This window comes from Lissotriton vulgaris, chromosome 8 (genome assembly GCF_964263255.1).
Source record: "Lissotriton vulgaris chromosome 8, aLisVul1.2, whole genome shotgun sequence".
Lineage (NCBI taxonomy): Eukaryota > Metazoa > Chordata > Amphibia > Caudata > Salamandridae > Lissotriton > Lissotriton vulgaris.
In genome coordinates this window covers 1,317,661,332-1,317,679,621 of record NC_141696.1, presented here as the reverse complement: position 1 = coordinate 1,317,679,621, position 18,290 = coordinate 1,317,661,332, and the positions used below count along the sequence as shown (strand labels likewise).

General features: G+C 40.0%; 1 protein-coding gene across 6 annotated transcripts in view; it reads left to right on the top strand.

The window, feature by feature from the left end:
• GRIA4 (glutamate ionotropic receptor AMPA type subunit 4) overlaps positions 1 to 18,290 on the top strand; it is a 969,207-nt gene that overhangs the window by 886,355 nt on the left and 64,562 nt on the right. For all 6 annotated transcript variants that reach the window (XR_015299356.1, XM_086935255.1, XM_086935257.1 and 3 more), the window contains exons 10-12: positions 4,222 to 4,428; positions 5,158 to 5,528; positions 7,379 to 7,577. Coding sequence is in view for 5 of the 6 variants with exons in the window: in XM_086935255.1 (XP_086791381.1) it covers positions 4,222 to 4,428; positions 5,158 to 5,528; positions 7,379 to 7,577 (777 nt within the window). In the remaining variant the exon portion in view is untranslated. The remainder of the gene's footprint in view (positions 1 to 4,221; positions 4,429 to 5,157; positions 5,529 to 7,378; positions 7,578 to 18,290) is intronic.

Below are 18,290 nucleotides of genomic sequence, written 5' to 3'. Positions count from 1 at the left end.
TGGGATTTGCAGCCCCCTATTGATCAGGGAACCGTGCATATTTAAAATTGGCCAATGTGATTTGCATCAAGATTTCCAAGCTGCAAATCACAGATGCAGCACCTTTAATTTGCATTCAAATTATCCTCCACTTTTGGGCACAAATGTGGGATTTGCAGCCCCCTAGTGATCAGGAATTTAGTGTTTCATCATCCCATATTTCCCCTTACCCTATCACTTATGCCCAACTGCTTTACTTGCAAAGGGAAATAAGAGGGATTGCTGCATGCTGCTGGAATCATGGGAGAGTATGTATGCTTCCTCTCTATGATAAAACTCATTGCACTGTACCTTCTAGTTTCTAAAATACATCTGCAATCTTGACTGTGAGTCTTAAAGGATGCACATATTTACTGTTTCTCCATATATATTTTTTGTACTATAACGTTATTTGCATTTTGATGTATGTTAAAGTATATTGGCATCTTCTAGGACAAATACAGAATTAGATGTAAGTAAAATATAATTTTGAACGTGCACTACTAAAGTAATCAAGTGGGCAGTACATTACATTATTTATCTCTTCTGTGCTGCCTATTTGATATATGGCGTACCTTCAAAATCCCAGTTTTAATGTAAAAAATGTGCATATATCACATACTATGATACAGTGCTTTTGTTGTTCTCTGAAAACTTTAGCTTCAACACCATTCAACATGATGTTAAATATTGAACATGATAAATACAAACTTCATGTCGGTCTTAACATCATGGCAGCACACAAATCGGTATATCCATCAATAATAAGCATATTGCTGGTGGAGTACTAGATTTCAGTGTCATCCAACTATATTTATTTACCTTATCTGTGGTGCAGTTTTGACTTTCATGAACTGCAAAGTAGAGGTCTTTTTCACATCTGTCAAGAAACCATATGAAGAAAATGAATGTTATCTTCCAAGCACTAGAGAAAATTAAATAGTTTTAACTCTTTTGCTGCGGCGGCTATTCCGCCGCAGCGCTAACAGGGCGGGGCGGCCGCATGCTGGTGACAGAACCGCTCCATCACCAGCCGCAGTTGAGCTGTGCTCGTGACGGAGCGGTTCCGTCATGGCCCGCCCCGCTCAATAGAATGCGCCGCGCAGGCGCGAAATCAGAGCTGCGCAGGCGCGGCGGCCGGGCCATGACGGAACCGCTCCGTCATCAGCACAGCCCAACCGCAGCTGATGACGGAGCGGTTCCGTCATCAGCATGGAACGGGTTAGCAAAACAAATTGTCTTTTTAAATTTTTTTTTATTTTATTACTTTATGTCAGCAAGCAGTCTTTATAACAAACAGAGCCCCAGCAAACAAATTGTCTATTAAAAAACCTCTTGATTTTTGAAAAGTGTGTCCTCTTTCCTTGCACTTCATTTAGTGGCAGAGTAAGTAATACTTTATTGTACAGTTAATAAAAACCATTACAAAAACCATCAGCAGTAAAAAAGGAAAGTATTAAAAATATTTGTAGCAGCATAGATGATGGAGTTATTCAATTTGAGCTATGTTACAAAGTGCAGTTTAAAAAAAGTTAAAAAGAACGGAGTGTCCGTCTGCCGTTAGGTGCTTGTGTCCTTCTACGGAGAGGGTTTCTTTTGTCAGTCCTGACCCTCATTTCTATACATAGTTAAGTATTGCAGTGCCTATTCCTTTTTGGAAGACTGGCTGGCATTTGCCCTGAATGTTCATAACTTTTAGTTATAGTATGCCAGTGTTTTAATTCAGTTTAAGTCTCTGAGCTGTCTTGATGTTTTGGCACTCAAAGTATTGAGGGTGTGCTGTCCTTGTCCGTTTGTTCTTTCTTTGTGTTGATTCTGCTTTCTACAGCTCCGAGGTATTTTACCAGTCGGCAAGCCATTTGCACTTCATCGCCTCTGAAGCAAGCCAGAGTTGCTTGTCTGCACGTCCTGATTCCTTTTTTTATGAATAGGGGTCTCAGTAGGTTCCTGCGATCTTGCTGCAGCTCTTTGCAGATGGTAATGAGATGTACTATATTTTCCTCATGAGTTCCACACAGGCGACAGTTTGACGGTTTTGGGGACCGCAGCCATGGGGCCATGTGGTCAGCTGAAGGTAATACTCCTAATCGTAATTTTAGGAATGTTTCTTTTGTTTTTTTAGTGAAGCTGGTCAGAAGGTATGCCTGTGGTGTGAGTTTATTGTAGGTTTGTACTGTCAGCCAGCCATGTTCTCTCTCCGTTAGTGATGCTTTGTCTTGTAGGAGGGATTATTTCCTAACTGTATTGTTTACGGCTTTTTTAAAACCTGCCAGGCTCCCTTGCAGATCTCATAGTTGGCTTGCCCCCAGCTGTTTAATTGCATCCTCTAGAAAGAGTCTTGCTGGGCAGTTGTCTTTGCTTTGTAGATCCTTCCAGAGGAGTGCGTTGAGGGTGTTTGCTTCCCCTCTGCTAATTTTGTGCCAGGTCTTAAGGTATGCTCCCTTGCGAGCAAGCTCTTCCTTAACTTGCCCAAATTCGAGTCGGATCTGCGCCGGAGAAGTGTATCTTGGGAGGCCAAACATCATCCGCATTGCTCTCGTAATTACTCCTTCTAAGGTTCCGGTATCTCTGCCTCTCAATGCTTCGCTACCGTATGTAATGGATGGTATCAGTTTGACTTGTATCAGTTTTAGGAGTGGGGTGAAGCTTGGGCCGATGATCTTATTTTTCAAGTTCCTTAGAGATACAGCTATCATTAAGCCTCTCTTTTTTATCTCCTCGCATTGCGGTTTGAAGCTCCTCCTGTGATCAATAGTCACTCCCAAGTAACGATATTCATTTGTGACTTCCAGTTTATTTTTATCCAGGTTCCAACTGAATGTTGGTTTCTTCTTGCAATAGTTGAGGCGCATTACTTTTGTTTTACAATAATTAATACTGAGTTTATTTGTTTTGGAGTGTTGTGCGGTGATGTCGAGAAGCCGCTGTAGGCCGATCGGGGTCCGGCTGATTAGCACCAAGTCATCAGCATAAAATAAGTTAGACAATTGAGTGCCCCCCAGTTTTGGCGCATGAGAGTTGTTTTCGTTTAGTGTGGTAGATAGGTCGGCCATAAAGAGATTAAATAAAGTTGGCGCTAGCACACATCCTTGCTTTACTCCTGTGTTAGTTGGAATTTTCTTCGTTAAAAAGTCGCCGGTACCTAGTTTAACCTGGACCCAAGTGTCGCTGTGCAGGAGGATTAGTTGGTTCAGTAGTGTTGCTGGAATTTTCATTCTCTCCAGTTTTTGCCACAGCAGGTTTCTGTTTACGCGGTCGAAGGCGAGGCTGTAGTCATTTAGTGGCAGAGGTGGCACTTTATATTGCAAATAAGCAGTTCCAGAGCCTGAGTCAATATAACAGCTACAGATGACGAGCTCTGAAATGAGATGTAATCTTAAAATACATTGCAGGAGGTGGTTTTCAATTGCTTATTTGTCCCTGCTGATGATGCCTGTACTTTTACAATTGAGATTGCTGTTGATTTATGTTAAATGTATGAAATATAGCAACACTAGGTGAGGTAAAGATTTTCATAATCACTGTAATTTGAAAACAGCTGGGACACCTTCTCCAAGCTTACTACAAAATTATAAAGGCTTTTGTGCATAACACACAGGTGTTGCTTTTGAGTGTGTATATGCATACCTATAAATACAATTAAATTAAGCTAATTTATTATTTCTCAATTACGCATCATAAATAATTTCTTTGGCTTGTACCTCATAAACACCTAAAAAAATGTAAAGATAGCAGTCTTCATATACCATTGATAGTAAATTTATCATGGTGGTTCTCATAGAATTATTTTAGAAATAATATGTACCAACCTAATATGCATTTAAATCTTATTTGTTTAATGTTGCTCTCTGATTAACAGTTTTCAGCAATATGTTAAGGTATGCATTTGTAGTAAGTGAACGTACATTTCACATTTCTGTTGAACTTAATGTGTTCTCGTGAAGGTTGAGTTTAAATGTTACATATCTATACTCTATGTCTATATATGCATATAAAAGCATATGTGTATAACTATATACACACATATGTATATACACACACATATATGCATATATATGTGTGTGTTTACACATAGACGTGCTTGTGTTATTGGTAACCATTCTCTGAATGATAAACATAATACACAATCTGTGTTACCACATGTACCTAAGTAGATCCCATACTGTATGTTTCTTCTTTACAGTTATACTTCTTTCATTATAGGAGGCCCCATATGTCATGTTCAAGAAAAACCATGAGACCTTTGAAGGAAATGACAAGTTTGAAGGCTACTGTGTAGATCTTGCATCAGAAATAGCAAAACACATTGGATTTAAGTACAAAATTGCCATTGTTCCTGATGGAAAATATGGAGCGAGGGATTCTGAAACCAAAATATGGAATGGAATGGTGGGAGAGCTAGTTTATGGAGTAAGTAGGATTAAACTTCACCCAAGATTATATTTTCAGAAGTATGCTGAATGACTTAGGAAAAATCCAATACGTTTTCGGTATATTTCTATTTTGCTTATGAGAAATTCAGTTTTGCCACCGGCCGCACTCAATACTTTGATATTAAAGATGAACTCCAAGCTTTATATTTTTTAAGTAAAAAACCCCTGCCATTAGGACCTTATTGGTAATGGTCCATTCATTTAATGTATACGAAAGGTGTGGTTGAATTTCAAGTATTTATTTCTCGCCCATACAAAGTCAGCCAAATTGAGAAAAAAACACCCAGCTCACATTGAGCATCAGTGTAACTTTTATGCTGAAATAATCTTAAAGATAGAAAATACATGTTTGATTTCCTTTAAAATGACATAGTTGATTGGATGGCTAGAATTAAATCAGACTTCATAGAGAAAACATTATAGGTCTTAAATCCCCAATTTATGACACTTAATATTCTACAATCTGCGATGTGCATTGTCCCTTTCATTCCCAGATAAACAGGAGTACTTTGCCTTTGCAATTCGATTTATGGCAATTGCTGTTTAACGTAATACCATAACTGGCTTGAGCAGTTCTATAACCATGTCCTTATCCAGTACCATCACAATCAATATTTAATTGTATTTCATTCTATTTACCTTTAAATAACAATTATCACTATGGTTCCATATTCTAAAGCAGATTATCTTCTCTTTATTTCTACAGAAAGCAGAGATTGCAGTGGCCCCTTTGACCATTACACTTGTGCGAGAAGAAGTTATTGATTTTTCTAAGCCTTTTATGAGTTTGGGGATCTCCATAATGATCAAAAAGCCCCAGAAGTCAAAGCCAGGGGTGTTTTCCTTTTTGGACCCTTTGGCATATGAGATCTGGATGTGTATAGTTTTTGCCTACATTGGAGTCAGTGTAGTCTTGTTCCTGGTCAGCAGGTTCAGCCCCTATGAATGGCACACAGAGGAGCCTGAAGATGGGAAAGAGGGGCCTAGTGACCAGCCACCAAATGAATTCGGAATCTTCAACAGCCTCTGGTTTTCTCTGGGTGCCTTTATGCAACAAGGATGTGATATCTCACCAAGGTTGGTAAATTCACAATTGAGCTGTGAATTATATGGTAAATGCTGAATAGCAAATGACATGACAAGCTTTTGCATTTATTTATAAGGGTAAAATATTGTCATTGTTATTCTGTTTGTTTTTAATTCATTCTGTTGTTAAATTTTTAATTAATAGCCTACTCAAATTTGTAAACCAATTAGAAGTTGGAGAACCTCTAAGAACTGTTTGCAGTATATTTTATTGTTATCAGTCTCATTTGTTCGATGTTAGTTCATGGGAGAATGTGTAGAAAATGTCAAGGTAGCAACAAAAACATGATTTTAAAACAAACATGTAGCTTCAGGAAATTCTAGGTGGCATATTAGCAAAGGATTAACATTTCCACTAATAAATATACAAAATGACTGTTGCAGTCAGTTAGACTCCATTCGCCGTGAACATGTCATTGGTGTTATAAAAAGCAATGCTCTGCATATATAAATATATATATATATATATATATATATATATATATATATATATATATATATATATATATATATATATATATATATATATATATATATATATATACTTTTACACACTGACGATAATTAGTGTGTTCAACAATAATTTTTAAAAAGTACTTATTGACAATGTACTTTTGTATTATAGACCTTGATGTAGCAAGTAATCATTCCAGTGCATTTAAACTTGAGTTTGTACAATGCACTTTTGGCAAAGGCGCTTTGTTTACAGAGGCAAGTTCTAATAATCCTTTGGTGCCCCACAGCTGCTCAAAAGAAGTCTCTTCCAATGCCCACATGCCAAACATGCTTTAAGCAAGTGGCATGCACACGTTCATTTTGGATTAAGCTATATGCTGTGGTGTTTATTAGTTTTACAAAGTGTTATTATGGGATAGAGTAATAGTTACTGATGGTGTCTGAGACTAATTTCCATCATGCACTGTTCTACAGGGATTAATGCAAGTTTGCTGTAAAAGGTAGAACTCAATTTTTTATTGAGGTTTCCAATGAGCATGTTGAATTTCAGGCGGTATTCATTTAATTAATACTCATTAGGAAAAGGATAGGCAGAGTCCTGGAGGCTCGCCCTTGCCCAACCTTATCATTTTGTTCCATTCAGTGAACATATACCTATGCAGAAAACTACAACTAACAATTCTGATACTGTCAAGCAAAATTGACCAATATTTTATCAACTTCTAAAATAGTAAGTTATCCAATTTGTGTCAGTATAGTTAGCCAATCTAATCCCATCTGCAGGGGTGTAGCTTTGGGTAGCAGTGGCGAAACATTAACCAGATTAACCCCGGGGGCTACGCCACCCGGGGGTGGGGGCGCTTTTGGGCCATTACATCCCCCTAATAAATGTATTTTAAAACAAAAATGCACACAATCTCTTTCCCTTTCTGTCTTGGATGTACTCAAAAATGTTGGTTACTTTACAAAATATTTAGCTTTTTCTCACTCAGTACACCTACAAATCCGAATTTATCTCAGTTTTCACTGTGTCGTTGGACTCTCTAATGCACCATGCTAGTCCTATAATATATTTTAACACTATATGCCAGCGTGAATGTTGGAAAATCTGAAGCTGTCACCCTCCTTCTTCCCCCAGTCTTACAGACCAAGCTGTGCCCCTGCTCTTCTGTGTCATTATTAGGTGCTCGCGGATCTATTTTCAATATTAATGAAAACATGCATTGGTGTATATTTCTTGACATCTGAAGACAGTTGCTGCTTAATTTATTTAATCTATGTTTGATTGTGGTTACGATTCTGAGGCTAATGTACCAATAATAGCCAACAAGTTACAAAATCTCTATTTGTACAATAATAAAATATATTTCCTTGTTCATGTTTAGATCCCTCTCAGGTCGCATTGTTGGGGGTGTGTGGTGGTTCTTCACACTAATCATTATTTCATCATATACTGCTAACCTCGCTGCTTTCCTTACTGTTGAGAGGATGGTCTCCCCTATAGAAAGTGCAGAAGACCTTGCCAAACAATCAGACATTGCATATGGAACACTTGACTCAGGATCAACAAAGGAATTTTTCAAAGTAAGTTATGAAGCATACAATAAAATGTTCTTAATGGTGAATTTGATTTAAGTTCTTCTGAAAATGCTTTGCAGCAATGTGTTTTTCTGATATATAATAAATTATGGATACGCATAAAATGTAGCATGTCAGTGTTATGAAAAATAACTTTGATTTCAAAATGAGTAGGACTATTTGTGAATGCAAACCAGATTAAAAATAATTCAGCATTGGTATGAATAGGTAAAATAATACAAATTATTTTCCACACTTTGCATTTATTTTTAAAATAAAACCTAAGGCCCTCATTTAGCATTTGGTAGAGCATGAGGGCCATCATAAATTGGCTGTGCACTTGACCCTGCCACCCTCAAACTCGCAGGTCCTCTGCCAATTTAGATGTGGAGGTACAGCCAGGTTTCTCTCAGCTAAGCCTCATTGGCTCTGCCAGCAGAAGCCATTGACTTGCTGGCCTGTACGTCATAGGCCATTTTGACAGCTGCCATGTCCCATTTAAGGTGGAGGGGCCATCACAAGGCTTCCCTGACCAGTACCGCAAACCAAAGCATGGGTACACCGGGCATGGATTTTGCTAAACAGCCCCCACATACAAGAAGAATAGCCCTTTATGTCAGCATAATTGTTTCTTTTTTTTCAGGAGCAAGTTTGCTTTCCGGGGGTTTATTCTTGAAAAACAAAAAATGTAGGGAGAGTGGGGGCAAAATTCATGAAGCTGAATGGACAAACTCTTTAGCTTTCAGGGCAACTGCTGCAGCACTGGAATCTTTAAAGGCTTAAAAATCCCCACCAGGCACCCTGAAATTTCTAATTTCGGTTGTAGGTCTAAAGCCACAAGAGTAGAGGCCATAGTCTCTGATGTGTTGACTGCCACCCTTTCAGTGGGTGCATAATTATACAAGCCCAGTTTCTTGATTTTTTAAAAATATAAAAATTGTGATTTATCTGAAATAAAAAGTGTCCTTTCTAGAGGCAAAATGTTAATGTTTTATGTCTGAAAAGTACAGGCATGCTTATAGGTTGCCTAAGGTGCGCATGTGTATATTTTAAATGTATAGCATATTCATGCTATATAATGTCGCTTCAAAATACACAGTAAAGATGCAATTCTAAACATTGCTCAGCCCCTAAAGTGAATACTACATCTGATACTACACTATTTGATCAATTCGAAATATTAATTGCTATTTTGCACAGTAATCATGGGCTGCCTGGTGTATTATCCTAAATAATGATCCTTTTAAAGCATTGTGTTTGTAATCTTCAATTAAATTAATATAATCTAAGGTCAAATAAGAGGAAATCTTGTCTGACAGAGAAGCTCGTTCTTGACCTGTCAGCCCTAGAAGTTCTTCCCCCAATTTTTTTGCCTAATCACCTCCCTTGGTGCTGAAATTCATTTGTTGGGCCTTAGAGCTAACTAACCAGTGCTTAAGGGACAGTGCTCACTCCCCTTAACATGGTTTAATTGGCTTGCCAATTTGACTTGGAAATATAACCCCCTTGCCAAGCCTAAATCTCTCCTTTCATTGCATTTAAGTCATCTCTAAGGTAGGATCAAGGTAGCCCATAGGTAAGGGTGAATTTCAATCAAGAGGTTGAGTATGTACTTTTCAAGTTACTTTTACGTTTTCCATGTCCTGGTAGTAAAAAACTCATACATTCGTTTTTCACTATTGAGGCCTTCCTGTCCCATAGGATAACATTGAGTTGCTCTTTCACTAACTTTGTATTTTAGAATCATTTTTTATGCGGTGTGTGTTTCCTCGGATTTTCTGGAATGTTCGAAGACCTATCAGTATCTTTTCAGCATTTTCCACTTCCACTTACTCTAGATATTCAAACAAACATGAGCCTGGAACCTGCTCCCCCTCTGAGTGTCAATAAGAGTTCAGCAGAGTAGCGTGTATATTACAAGTACACCCTGGTCTGTGCTGTAGTACACCTTTTACTTATGTTTGTATTCAAATAGAAACTGCATAGTTGTTGTTGAACACCATTGGTGGACCCACAGAAGGAGACCTCTACAATTAGGGGTATTATTGTTTTGCCCTAACTTATTCTATTATTGTAGTGTGCATATCGCAGATGGCATGTCCATTCTCTGTCAAGGCTGTTTTGTATGCTGCTGTGAATGCTCGACCTCCCAAGCAATCATAGCCTCTGTGGTGCAGAAGTGTAGACTCTGCCAGGCCGCTCCCCATTTTATGCTAAGTCATCTTGTGAATGTTTCTTATGATTGGCCGTCTGTAGAAAGATGCTTGTTGCTAGGCAACTGAACTAGTCTTACTTAATTTTGGTACTCTTTACTGTGCCCATCGCCTTAGTTATCTTTTTTATTTGTATTATATGTAATGCCAAAATACTGCAGACTTGATGCCATTGTAATAATATCCTCAGCGCCACAGGGCTGAATTTGTAATCTTTTTAATTCGCTCAGCGGTTATTGATTTTGGCACATCAGGCAAGAGAGCTGTATGTAATAATCATGATTACTTGCTCCTAAGGGAATGAGAAACCCAAAGATAATTAGAACAACATGGCACTACTGATCCATCCTCGAGCATCCAAACAATAGGCGCCATTGACTGCAGGCCGGTCTCTGGGGTTGCTGGCAGCTTTGCGTCTGTTAGTGAGTTATGATACCGGCTGCAGCATTTAATGCAGGAGCTAAAAATGACGAGGCCGAGAGACACAAATCCAGTGTGGTTGTGTGGATTATGGAAAGGTTCAAGTTGTAGTGTTTAATTTCCTTCTGTTTACAGTGTTCTTTTATTTCAGTGCTATCTTTCACTTGTTGGTGCCTGCTCCTTGTCCTCTTTCGCCCCATGTGGGTAATTTGTCGTACTCAAAGTATGGGCCTTCTGAATGTAGGTACCTAGTCTTTTCTATGGAGCTCTTGTGTTTGCTTGTTTAACTTCAGGCCTGCTTACAAGTGAAAAACTAATGTAATGACATATATTTAGTTCCAGATTTCCAGTGTGCACCCTCCATACGAAAGTGTGCACAAAATCTTAGGTATACCTGGGCATAGAGGAATGGCGGAAAAGAATGCAGGGGGCTACCGCAGAGGTGGGAGTCAGTGTTTTATTTTTTTACTGAGCTATGCTGCTCATGTTAGCTATTGCATATGAATTTGATGCTCAGAAACGTATCCATATTTGTGATGAACTAGGGAATCAACCCTGCATCACATGCTGCTGCAGTCAAATGACTACGCCTGGATCCTTCCAAAGTGGACGTCTCTCTATTCGGTTATTCTCTTCCTCCTCGTTGGTCCTCCACCCCATCAACATCTCCATCTCTTTAATGCAACTTGAGGATCATTAACAACTAATATCACTTATGCATCAATCAATCAGATTGTACTTCTACAGAGCATTGCTGCTTCAGAAGAAGTGCATGGCTCAAAATAGCAAGAGAAACTAGCCTGCTGGTGAGGGAAACAGGATGATCTAAGCCTCTGCGCCGTGTTTTAATTAGAATTCAGCAATCCCCACACCTGGGAAACATTCTACACTGACCCCTGATCGAAGAGTGGTTTGTGGCGGCCATATTGAGAGAACAAGGAAGTCACAGCACTCTAGCGCTGTAGACTATTAAAGGAGATGGCCACTCCTCCGCACAGCGGACGCGGACAGCGGCGCCGAAGTCAAGCCAAAGTCCTGCCCGTCTGCGCCCGTCCGCGCTGAGGCCGGGCTTAGGGCCAGAAATTCTGATCTGGTAACCACTTATGTTTCTCCTACTAAAAAATTTATTTTATCCCTGGATACCCACTCCATGCACTGTCCTCAAGCTCTTGCGGTAGATAAGTGGGTAGGCCCTATAAGCTGTCAACAATGCAAACAAAACGTAGTACCCTTTATAAAACAACGGATTAAAAACCCCGAGAGGACCCTCATGGGAGGCCTCAGAAATGCCCGCTCTATGTGCAAGAACGCTCAGCACATATATGACCTAATTGCAGAAAAAGAACTAGACTGTTTATTAGTCACAGAGACTTGGTTTAAAGACTGGTCAAACCCGGATATTGTCCTAGCCCTACCCCCGGGCTACTTAATACAGAGGTAAGACAGACCCCGCCAGCGGGGAGGAGGACTGGCAATCATCCATCGTGATTCCCTGAAATGTTCCAATATGGAAATACCAGACATAAAAGGAGCAGAATTTCTTGGTTTTAATCTTCAAGCCCATGACTCTTTTATGTTCTCTGGGATATTAATATACCGACCCCCCGGACAAGCAACCCAGTTTCTGGAAAGTATAGGGGAGGCACTTGCCAATCTAATCCTACGATTTGCAAAATTCACTTTGCTAGGAGACATAAACCTGCATTTGGATAATGCGAATGACCCAAATGTACTGTGCTTTAAAGAAAACCTAGGTATCTTAGGTTTGACAATTCATACAGTAGAGCCAACCCACACAGCTGGGCACACTTTGGACTGCATTTGCTCTAATATAAATACAATCAAAGTAGAATCTCCACTAACCCAAACATGGTCAGATCACAAGTTTATTGGTTTTAACCTTAACACTCGAAAGGAAAATAATCTAATTTCAGGCAATACAAACTCAATCCCTTGTTGGGGTAAAATCATAGAACATCCGGACCTGAAGAGCTGGGTGGAGGCAGAAAAACCGACTCGGTCAGGGAATGTGATCATTGATAATGAACACTACAAGGGCTGGATGAGAACCATCGGGGAGAGAATGAAAACACGAGGAACGAAATCTAAAATTATACAAAAAAAAAAATCTGCTCCCTGGTATACTAGTTCACTAAAAGAAATATTGGGAGAAGTGAGAGTGTTAGAGCGTAAATGGCGATGCCATTACAAAAGTGACGATCAAGAAAACTATAAAAAGGCTAGGAGGAATTACCATATCTCAATCAAACTTGCTAAAACAAGTTACTATACAAATCTGATTGAGTCCACTAATAATAAGCAAAAAGAAATATTCCAAATTGTCAACGGTTTCAGGAAACCCAAAATATTATCTCAGGAAATCCCGCCATCCCAGTCTCTCTGTGATAAAATCGCAGAATATTTTGAACAGAAAATCACTAACTTTACAAAAGATTTCCCACAGCTCAATCAGGAAGAACTTGACGCAGCTTGTTTGACAGCTTCAAAGGAAACACGGGGCACTATAACATGGGAAAGTTTTGCCGTGATTAGCCCAGTTGAATCCTCTCAAGCCATCTCCAGACTGAATTCAGGTTCCCCTTTTGAACCTTGTCCTCCGCTGTTACTTAAGGCTATAAAAGAGGAGGTCAACCCAATGATCAACTCCATACTAAATTCCTCATTACAAACAGGAGATATTCCAACATGCTGGAAGGTTGCAGCTGTGAGACCTCTCCAGAAAAAAGCCATTCAAGACCCGACAGTATTGTCTAATCTTCGGCCCATATCGCTTCTTCCAGCGGTATGCAAACTTGCAGAGACCTGTATTAACAAACAGCTCACAGCATACCTGGAGGACAATAATCTTCTCCATCCAAATCAAGCTGGCTTCAGATCCCATCATTCGACAGAATCTGCCCTCCTCTTTTCTATGGAAACAATCAGAGCTGCTTTGGATCAGGGCAAAGGAGCAGTCCTGATCCTGTTAGACCTATCTGCAGCCTTCGACACGGTGTCCCACGATATCTTGATACATCGCCTAAGAAGTGTAGGCATAGTGGGCACCGTGTTGAAATGGTTTACCAACTTTTTGAGACAAAGAAAGCAGATTACCATGCTAGGGCAGTACTGTTCGGAAAAAGGGAAGTCCAGTCTGGGGTACCTCAGGGCTCTAGTCTGAGCCCCATTTTATTTAATCTCTATATGGTCCCATTGATGGAGCTCATTTCTTCTTTTGCCATAAGTTCAATAGCATATGCCGATGACACTCAACTAGTCCTAATCCTAGACGAGGACGCGGCAATTGCTGAATGCTCTCTGAGGGACTGCCTGAAAGCCACTTTTGAGTGGATGAATATTAATCACCTGAGATGCAACACCGCAAAGACTGAAATTTTACCTTTTGGTAGAAATAATATGTTTTTCCCCCAGACTTGTTGGCCGTCAGAGGCCGAGGCCCCGCCTAGCACTATTAAGAGTGCTCGAAATTTAGGAATTAAATTCGATGAGGCATTATCCTTTAAACAACAGGCAAGTGAAGTGGCAGGCTCATGCTTCAATGTAATAAAGGGTCTCAGAATTTCTTTTGACTTTCTTCCCCTATCAGTCAGAAAAACGGTCGCGGTGGCATTAGTTATATCCAGGTGGTATTATTGTAACAGTTTGTATGCTTGGGTAAACAAAGCAGCCCTACATAAGCTGCAAATAGTTCAACATGCTGCGGCAAGATTAGTGCTTAAAATGCCAAGAAAGACCTCAGCCTCTGCAGCGCTCGATACACTTCATTGGCTCCCCATACAAAAGCGGATCCTGTTTAAAGTCTTGATAATTACCTTTAGAGCATTCCATAAACGAGGCCCAACATATTTGTCTAAAAACTTCAATCGTTATCACCCTCACCGACAACTGAGATCAGCAACGGCCAATCTGATGGTCATCCCAAAGTTCAGGCTCGTCACGAAAGGAGGAGAATCCCTAGCGGTCAGAGGAGCTAAAGCCTGGAATAAACTCCCTCACCATATTCGTGAAATCTCCTGTGAGAGTAAATTTAGGAAATCCCTTAAAACTTGGATTTACAACTTAGTAGACACTACCTGAAAACCCTGGTTTAGGATTTAACGCCTCTGTGGGGATTACATCTCCCACCACCTGGAATACACAAGCCAAAAAGCGCCAAGATGCTCCTCGGAGTGATAGTGCGCTATAGAAATTCCTATCACTATCACTATCATCAAAAAGAAGAGTTATTAGCGTCTGTATAAAAATGGAGGCTGTTTGATCTTAAAGGTCTAGACTGTTGATAAAAGTGCAGCCTTTTTCGTAAATAAAGAGGACCAAGTCCTGATACTGCTCTAAAAGCCAAGGTGAGTACTTTAAATTTAACACGCTTGGCAATCAGCAACCAATGTAGGCACCTCAAGTGAGGAGAAGCAGACTGACGATTTGGAATTCTTAAAATCAGACTTGCTGCTGCATTTTTAACCACTTTGAGTCTGTGAGTTAAATAAGCAGGAAGACCCAAATAGAGACTGTTTGTATAATCCAGTCTAGATGTTGCCAATGAATGAACAATCGTTTTCCAAGTACTCTCCGGAACCAGATGTAGCATCTTTTTTTATAATTTAAGATTTGCAAAACAGACAGCAGATACCTGTTGGATGTGTGAAGAGAAGGGCAAATTCGAATCTAATAAGATTTCAAAATCTTTGGCAGTGAAGGGATAGGTGGTGTAGTGTAGTTCCTATATTCCCAAAGGGCTCTGCGCATTGGAATAACATAAACGATAGTGTAGACGTAGGACTGAGGTCGACTAGGTCTCTATTGAATATGTTAGACTTAATTATGAATGCCAGCTAGCTCAGAGGTCACTAGAAACTTTCTCTAGTAACCAGGAAGTTAACTTTCCTGAATAGACAAGAAGGGATTCGTTTCTGAAAACCGCATAAACATGACAACTTTGCTTCCCCAGAATAAGGAGTATATCTCCAGAGTCGCGGAAACAAATAGATAGCTATTTCACTCCGTCATTCGTGCATGCTTCGTTTCACCAGAAGTTCAGAGAAATAGAGAGACGGGCGTTTTTAATAAAAGGGTTATTTATTGAGCAGTCTACTTTCTCATGCAAGAGAAGTGAATTGCTACAATTGCAATACTTGTCGTAAAGTAAAGTGCGTACAGTAAAATGAGTATTATGAAATAATACTGTAAAAGCATTTATATGGTTTCTAAGCCATAAGATACTTAAAATGGATAAAATACATACAACGATAAAATAATGACTAAATGTACTCAACTGGTGTTTCTAAGCTAAGCCTACCCCAGTGTGCCTAACCTAAGCTTAGTACAGGGAAGGAGTAGATGAGTTACAGTTTTTGCCAAGAATCTGAATCAAGAATTCTCTGTGGGTCTAATCAGCTCCGTATCTTGGTTATAGAATGAAGGAGGTCTTGTATCTCTCTCTCAGGACTCGCTTTCCCAGCAACCCGCAAGGGTGACCGGAAAACACTGGAGCCGGATTTCTCAGCAGGATAAAAGACAGCGTTTCTCTCAGTGCATCAATGGGAGGGTCGGCTTCCTTCGGCACTCGCATCAGCAGGGCGTCGGGCAAGTAGATAGTCGATCTGCTCCAAACCACCGTGTGTTGCTTAAGGCACATGCTGGTATATTTATACCTGGAAGGTGCCGAGTTTGACGTAAGGTTGGACATAAGACATCACTAAGAACTCGCAGTTCTTTCAGGACTCCAGGAGTTCTAGGACAAATCAATACAGAAGCAGGGGGATTTCCCGGGCTGCTGGAGGGGAGGCTTGGTTTGTTTTAAGAACATGTTGTGCTTTCTAGGAGTCTATGGGAGTACCCTTGCCGTATTTGGACTGCATTGGCTATGTCTTAATATGGGTACGATTCTTATGCCTATATAAGGGTATGATTTGATATAACAACATAAGGGCATGAAAATCGGGAATATTTACTAGAGTCCTAGAATCATCTACAACAGTGGAAGAGGGATTTAGGGGCATATTATCAAGGGGGTTTATCTCCGCTTTTTTGGCTTTAAAAGCCAAGAAAGCGGAGATAAAATGATCTCCCTATTACCTAGCTGTCGCTAACACCAGTTAGCGACAGCTGGTAGGAGATAGCGACCATCTTGGGCCCCTCTTTGCATGTCAGTGATATTTATCACTAATGACATGCAAAGTGGGCGTGCCAAGATGTTAGCGACTGAAAACAGTCGCTAACATCGCTATCTCCTATTACCAACTTTTGGAGATATTCGGGCTAAGCACAAATATCTCCAAACGCTAACACCTGCCCTGAGCAGTTCTTAGCCATGTTATCCAATGGGAGGTGGATAACATGGCTAAGAGCATTAGCTCGGTAATGCATGAATATCGCTGACTTTTCAGCGATATTCATGCATTGCGGCGATTTTTATCGCATTTGCGATAAACCTTGGTAATACCAAGGTATATTTGCGGTAAAAATCGCTGCAGCTCAGCGGTAAATTTTTGTCTCTAACCAAGCAATAGCGATAATTATCGCTATTGCTTGGTAATATGCTCCTTAGTTCCTCAGGGATTGAGTGCCTCAAGCCACCATCAAGAGGCATCCTTCTGGACAACAATGTGACCTTGAAACCTGTGATAACTATGCTGCCTAATCGGATGACTCTAGACCTTGAAATCAACATCGCCAAGGCAAATTAGAAGGGCAGAATTGTGTTGGTTGTCTCATCCATGCCCGAAACATGTAAATCACATCATTGGAGCTGCTTCTATAGTTAACTGTCTGTGATGTGTACCTACTACATTTTTTGGTCCTATCCGCAAACAAGTTTGCATATCTGGTGATCCATACCACACAATTAGAAACCTACCTTTGGTGTCCTAAAATAAGCTATTCCATTGGCTGGCGCAAACAAATAATTTGGGTGGAGATTCCTTCACTTTCATAGCTCGTTGGTACAAAACTCTCTTTGTTTGTCCTGTGCCTTGAGCGTTACATCAGCACATTTCAGAAACTTTAAAAAATGCACTTCCAAAGAATGTTATAATCTTCTCAACACTAACCGGATAAGTCCTGCTGTCCCCGATTCCCACGTTGCAGTTAAGCAAGCGCAGCGATGTAGCAAGTAAAAGGAGAAAACAACCCATTTTTAGCATTATTTAGGTGTGAACTTCCTTTCCAAATACGTATTCACCCTTTTTTCATGCGTTTATTTTCCATACATTGGTGATGTAGATTTTCATACAAGTTCAATTAATTTAAACCACTTTGAGTAAGTGTAGTTGCGAGTTTAATTAAATATACGTTATGTATTAATTGGAATGTTTTTTTTGTTACCGTTCTGTAGAAGATTACAAACCTGCCTGCTCTCAGATTATTTTCTTATATATTTACGAGCCACGTAGGTAGAACCTTCAGTTAAATTTGCTGGCAATAATGGCATTTACTAAAAGTAATTTCCGGCGTATTTCGATATCATCAGGTAAAGATGACCATTGCTAAATTACCAGGCGGTCGGTTCTCGTATTTTTCCGCTCTCCCAACATTTTGACATGTTCTAAACCAGCGGTAGATCCCCAATTCACCTACCACCCCATGTACTTGACCAGCCACTAAATGGATGTCCCTTCTCTGATTACTCTTTACAGCCCAGTGGTTCCAGTACAATGTGATAATGATACACCATCCGCTCTTTGACAAGGAACAAATACCATACCACATGCGTTTCGCCAGAGATTGCAATCCTGGCTTGGCATTGGTTGCAGCAGAAAGGGTCACTTCAAGGAGAATTATTTGATAGGTCACCTTGTACTCCATCTTGTAATAAATGAAAGCCTCTATTCAAGAAACACTCTTCAAGTGAAGCAGGATCCTAACACCTTCCAAGCAGGTGTTTCAGTTGTCAGGACCCAGTTACACTTCTGAACTGAGGACCTCTGAACTTCTATAGAAATTGGCTAATCATCACTTAAGCTATATTGTGTGTAATGTGTGCCTCTTCGCTTGCAGCTCTCTGTGACAATGGCCATCTCCAGGCATTGTTAGTCTGCTTTTCACGCTTCCTGTGCAAGGGAAGATT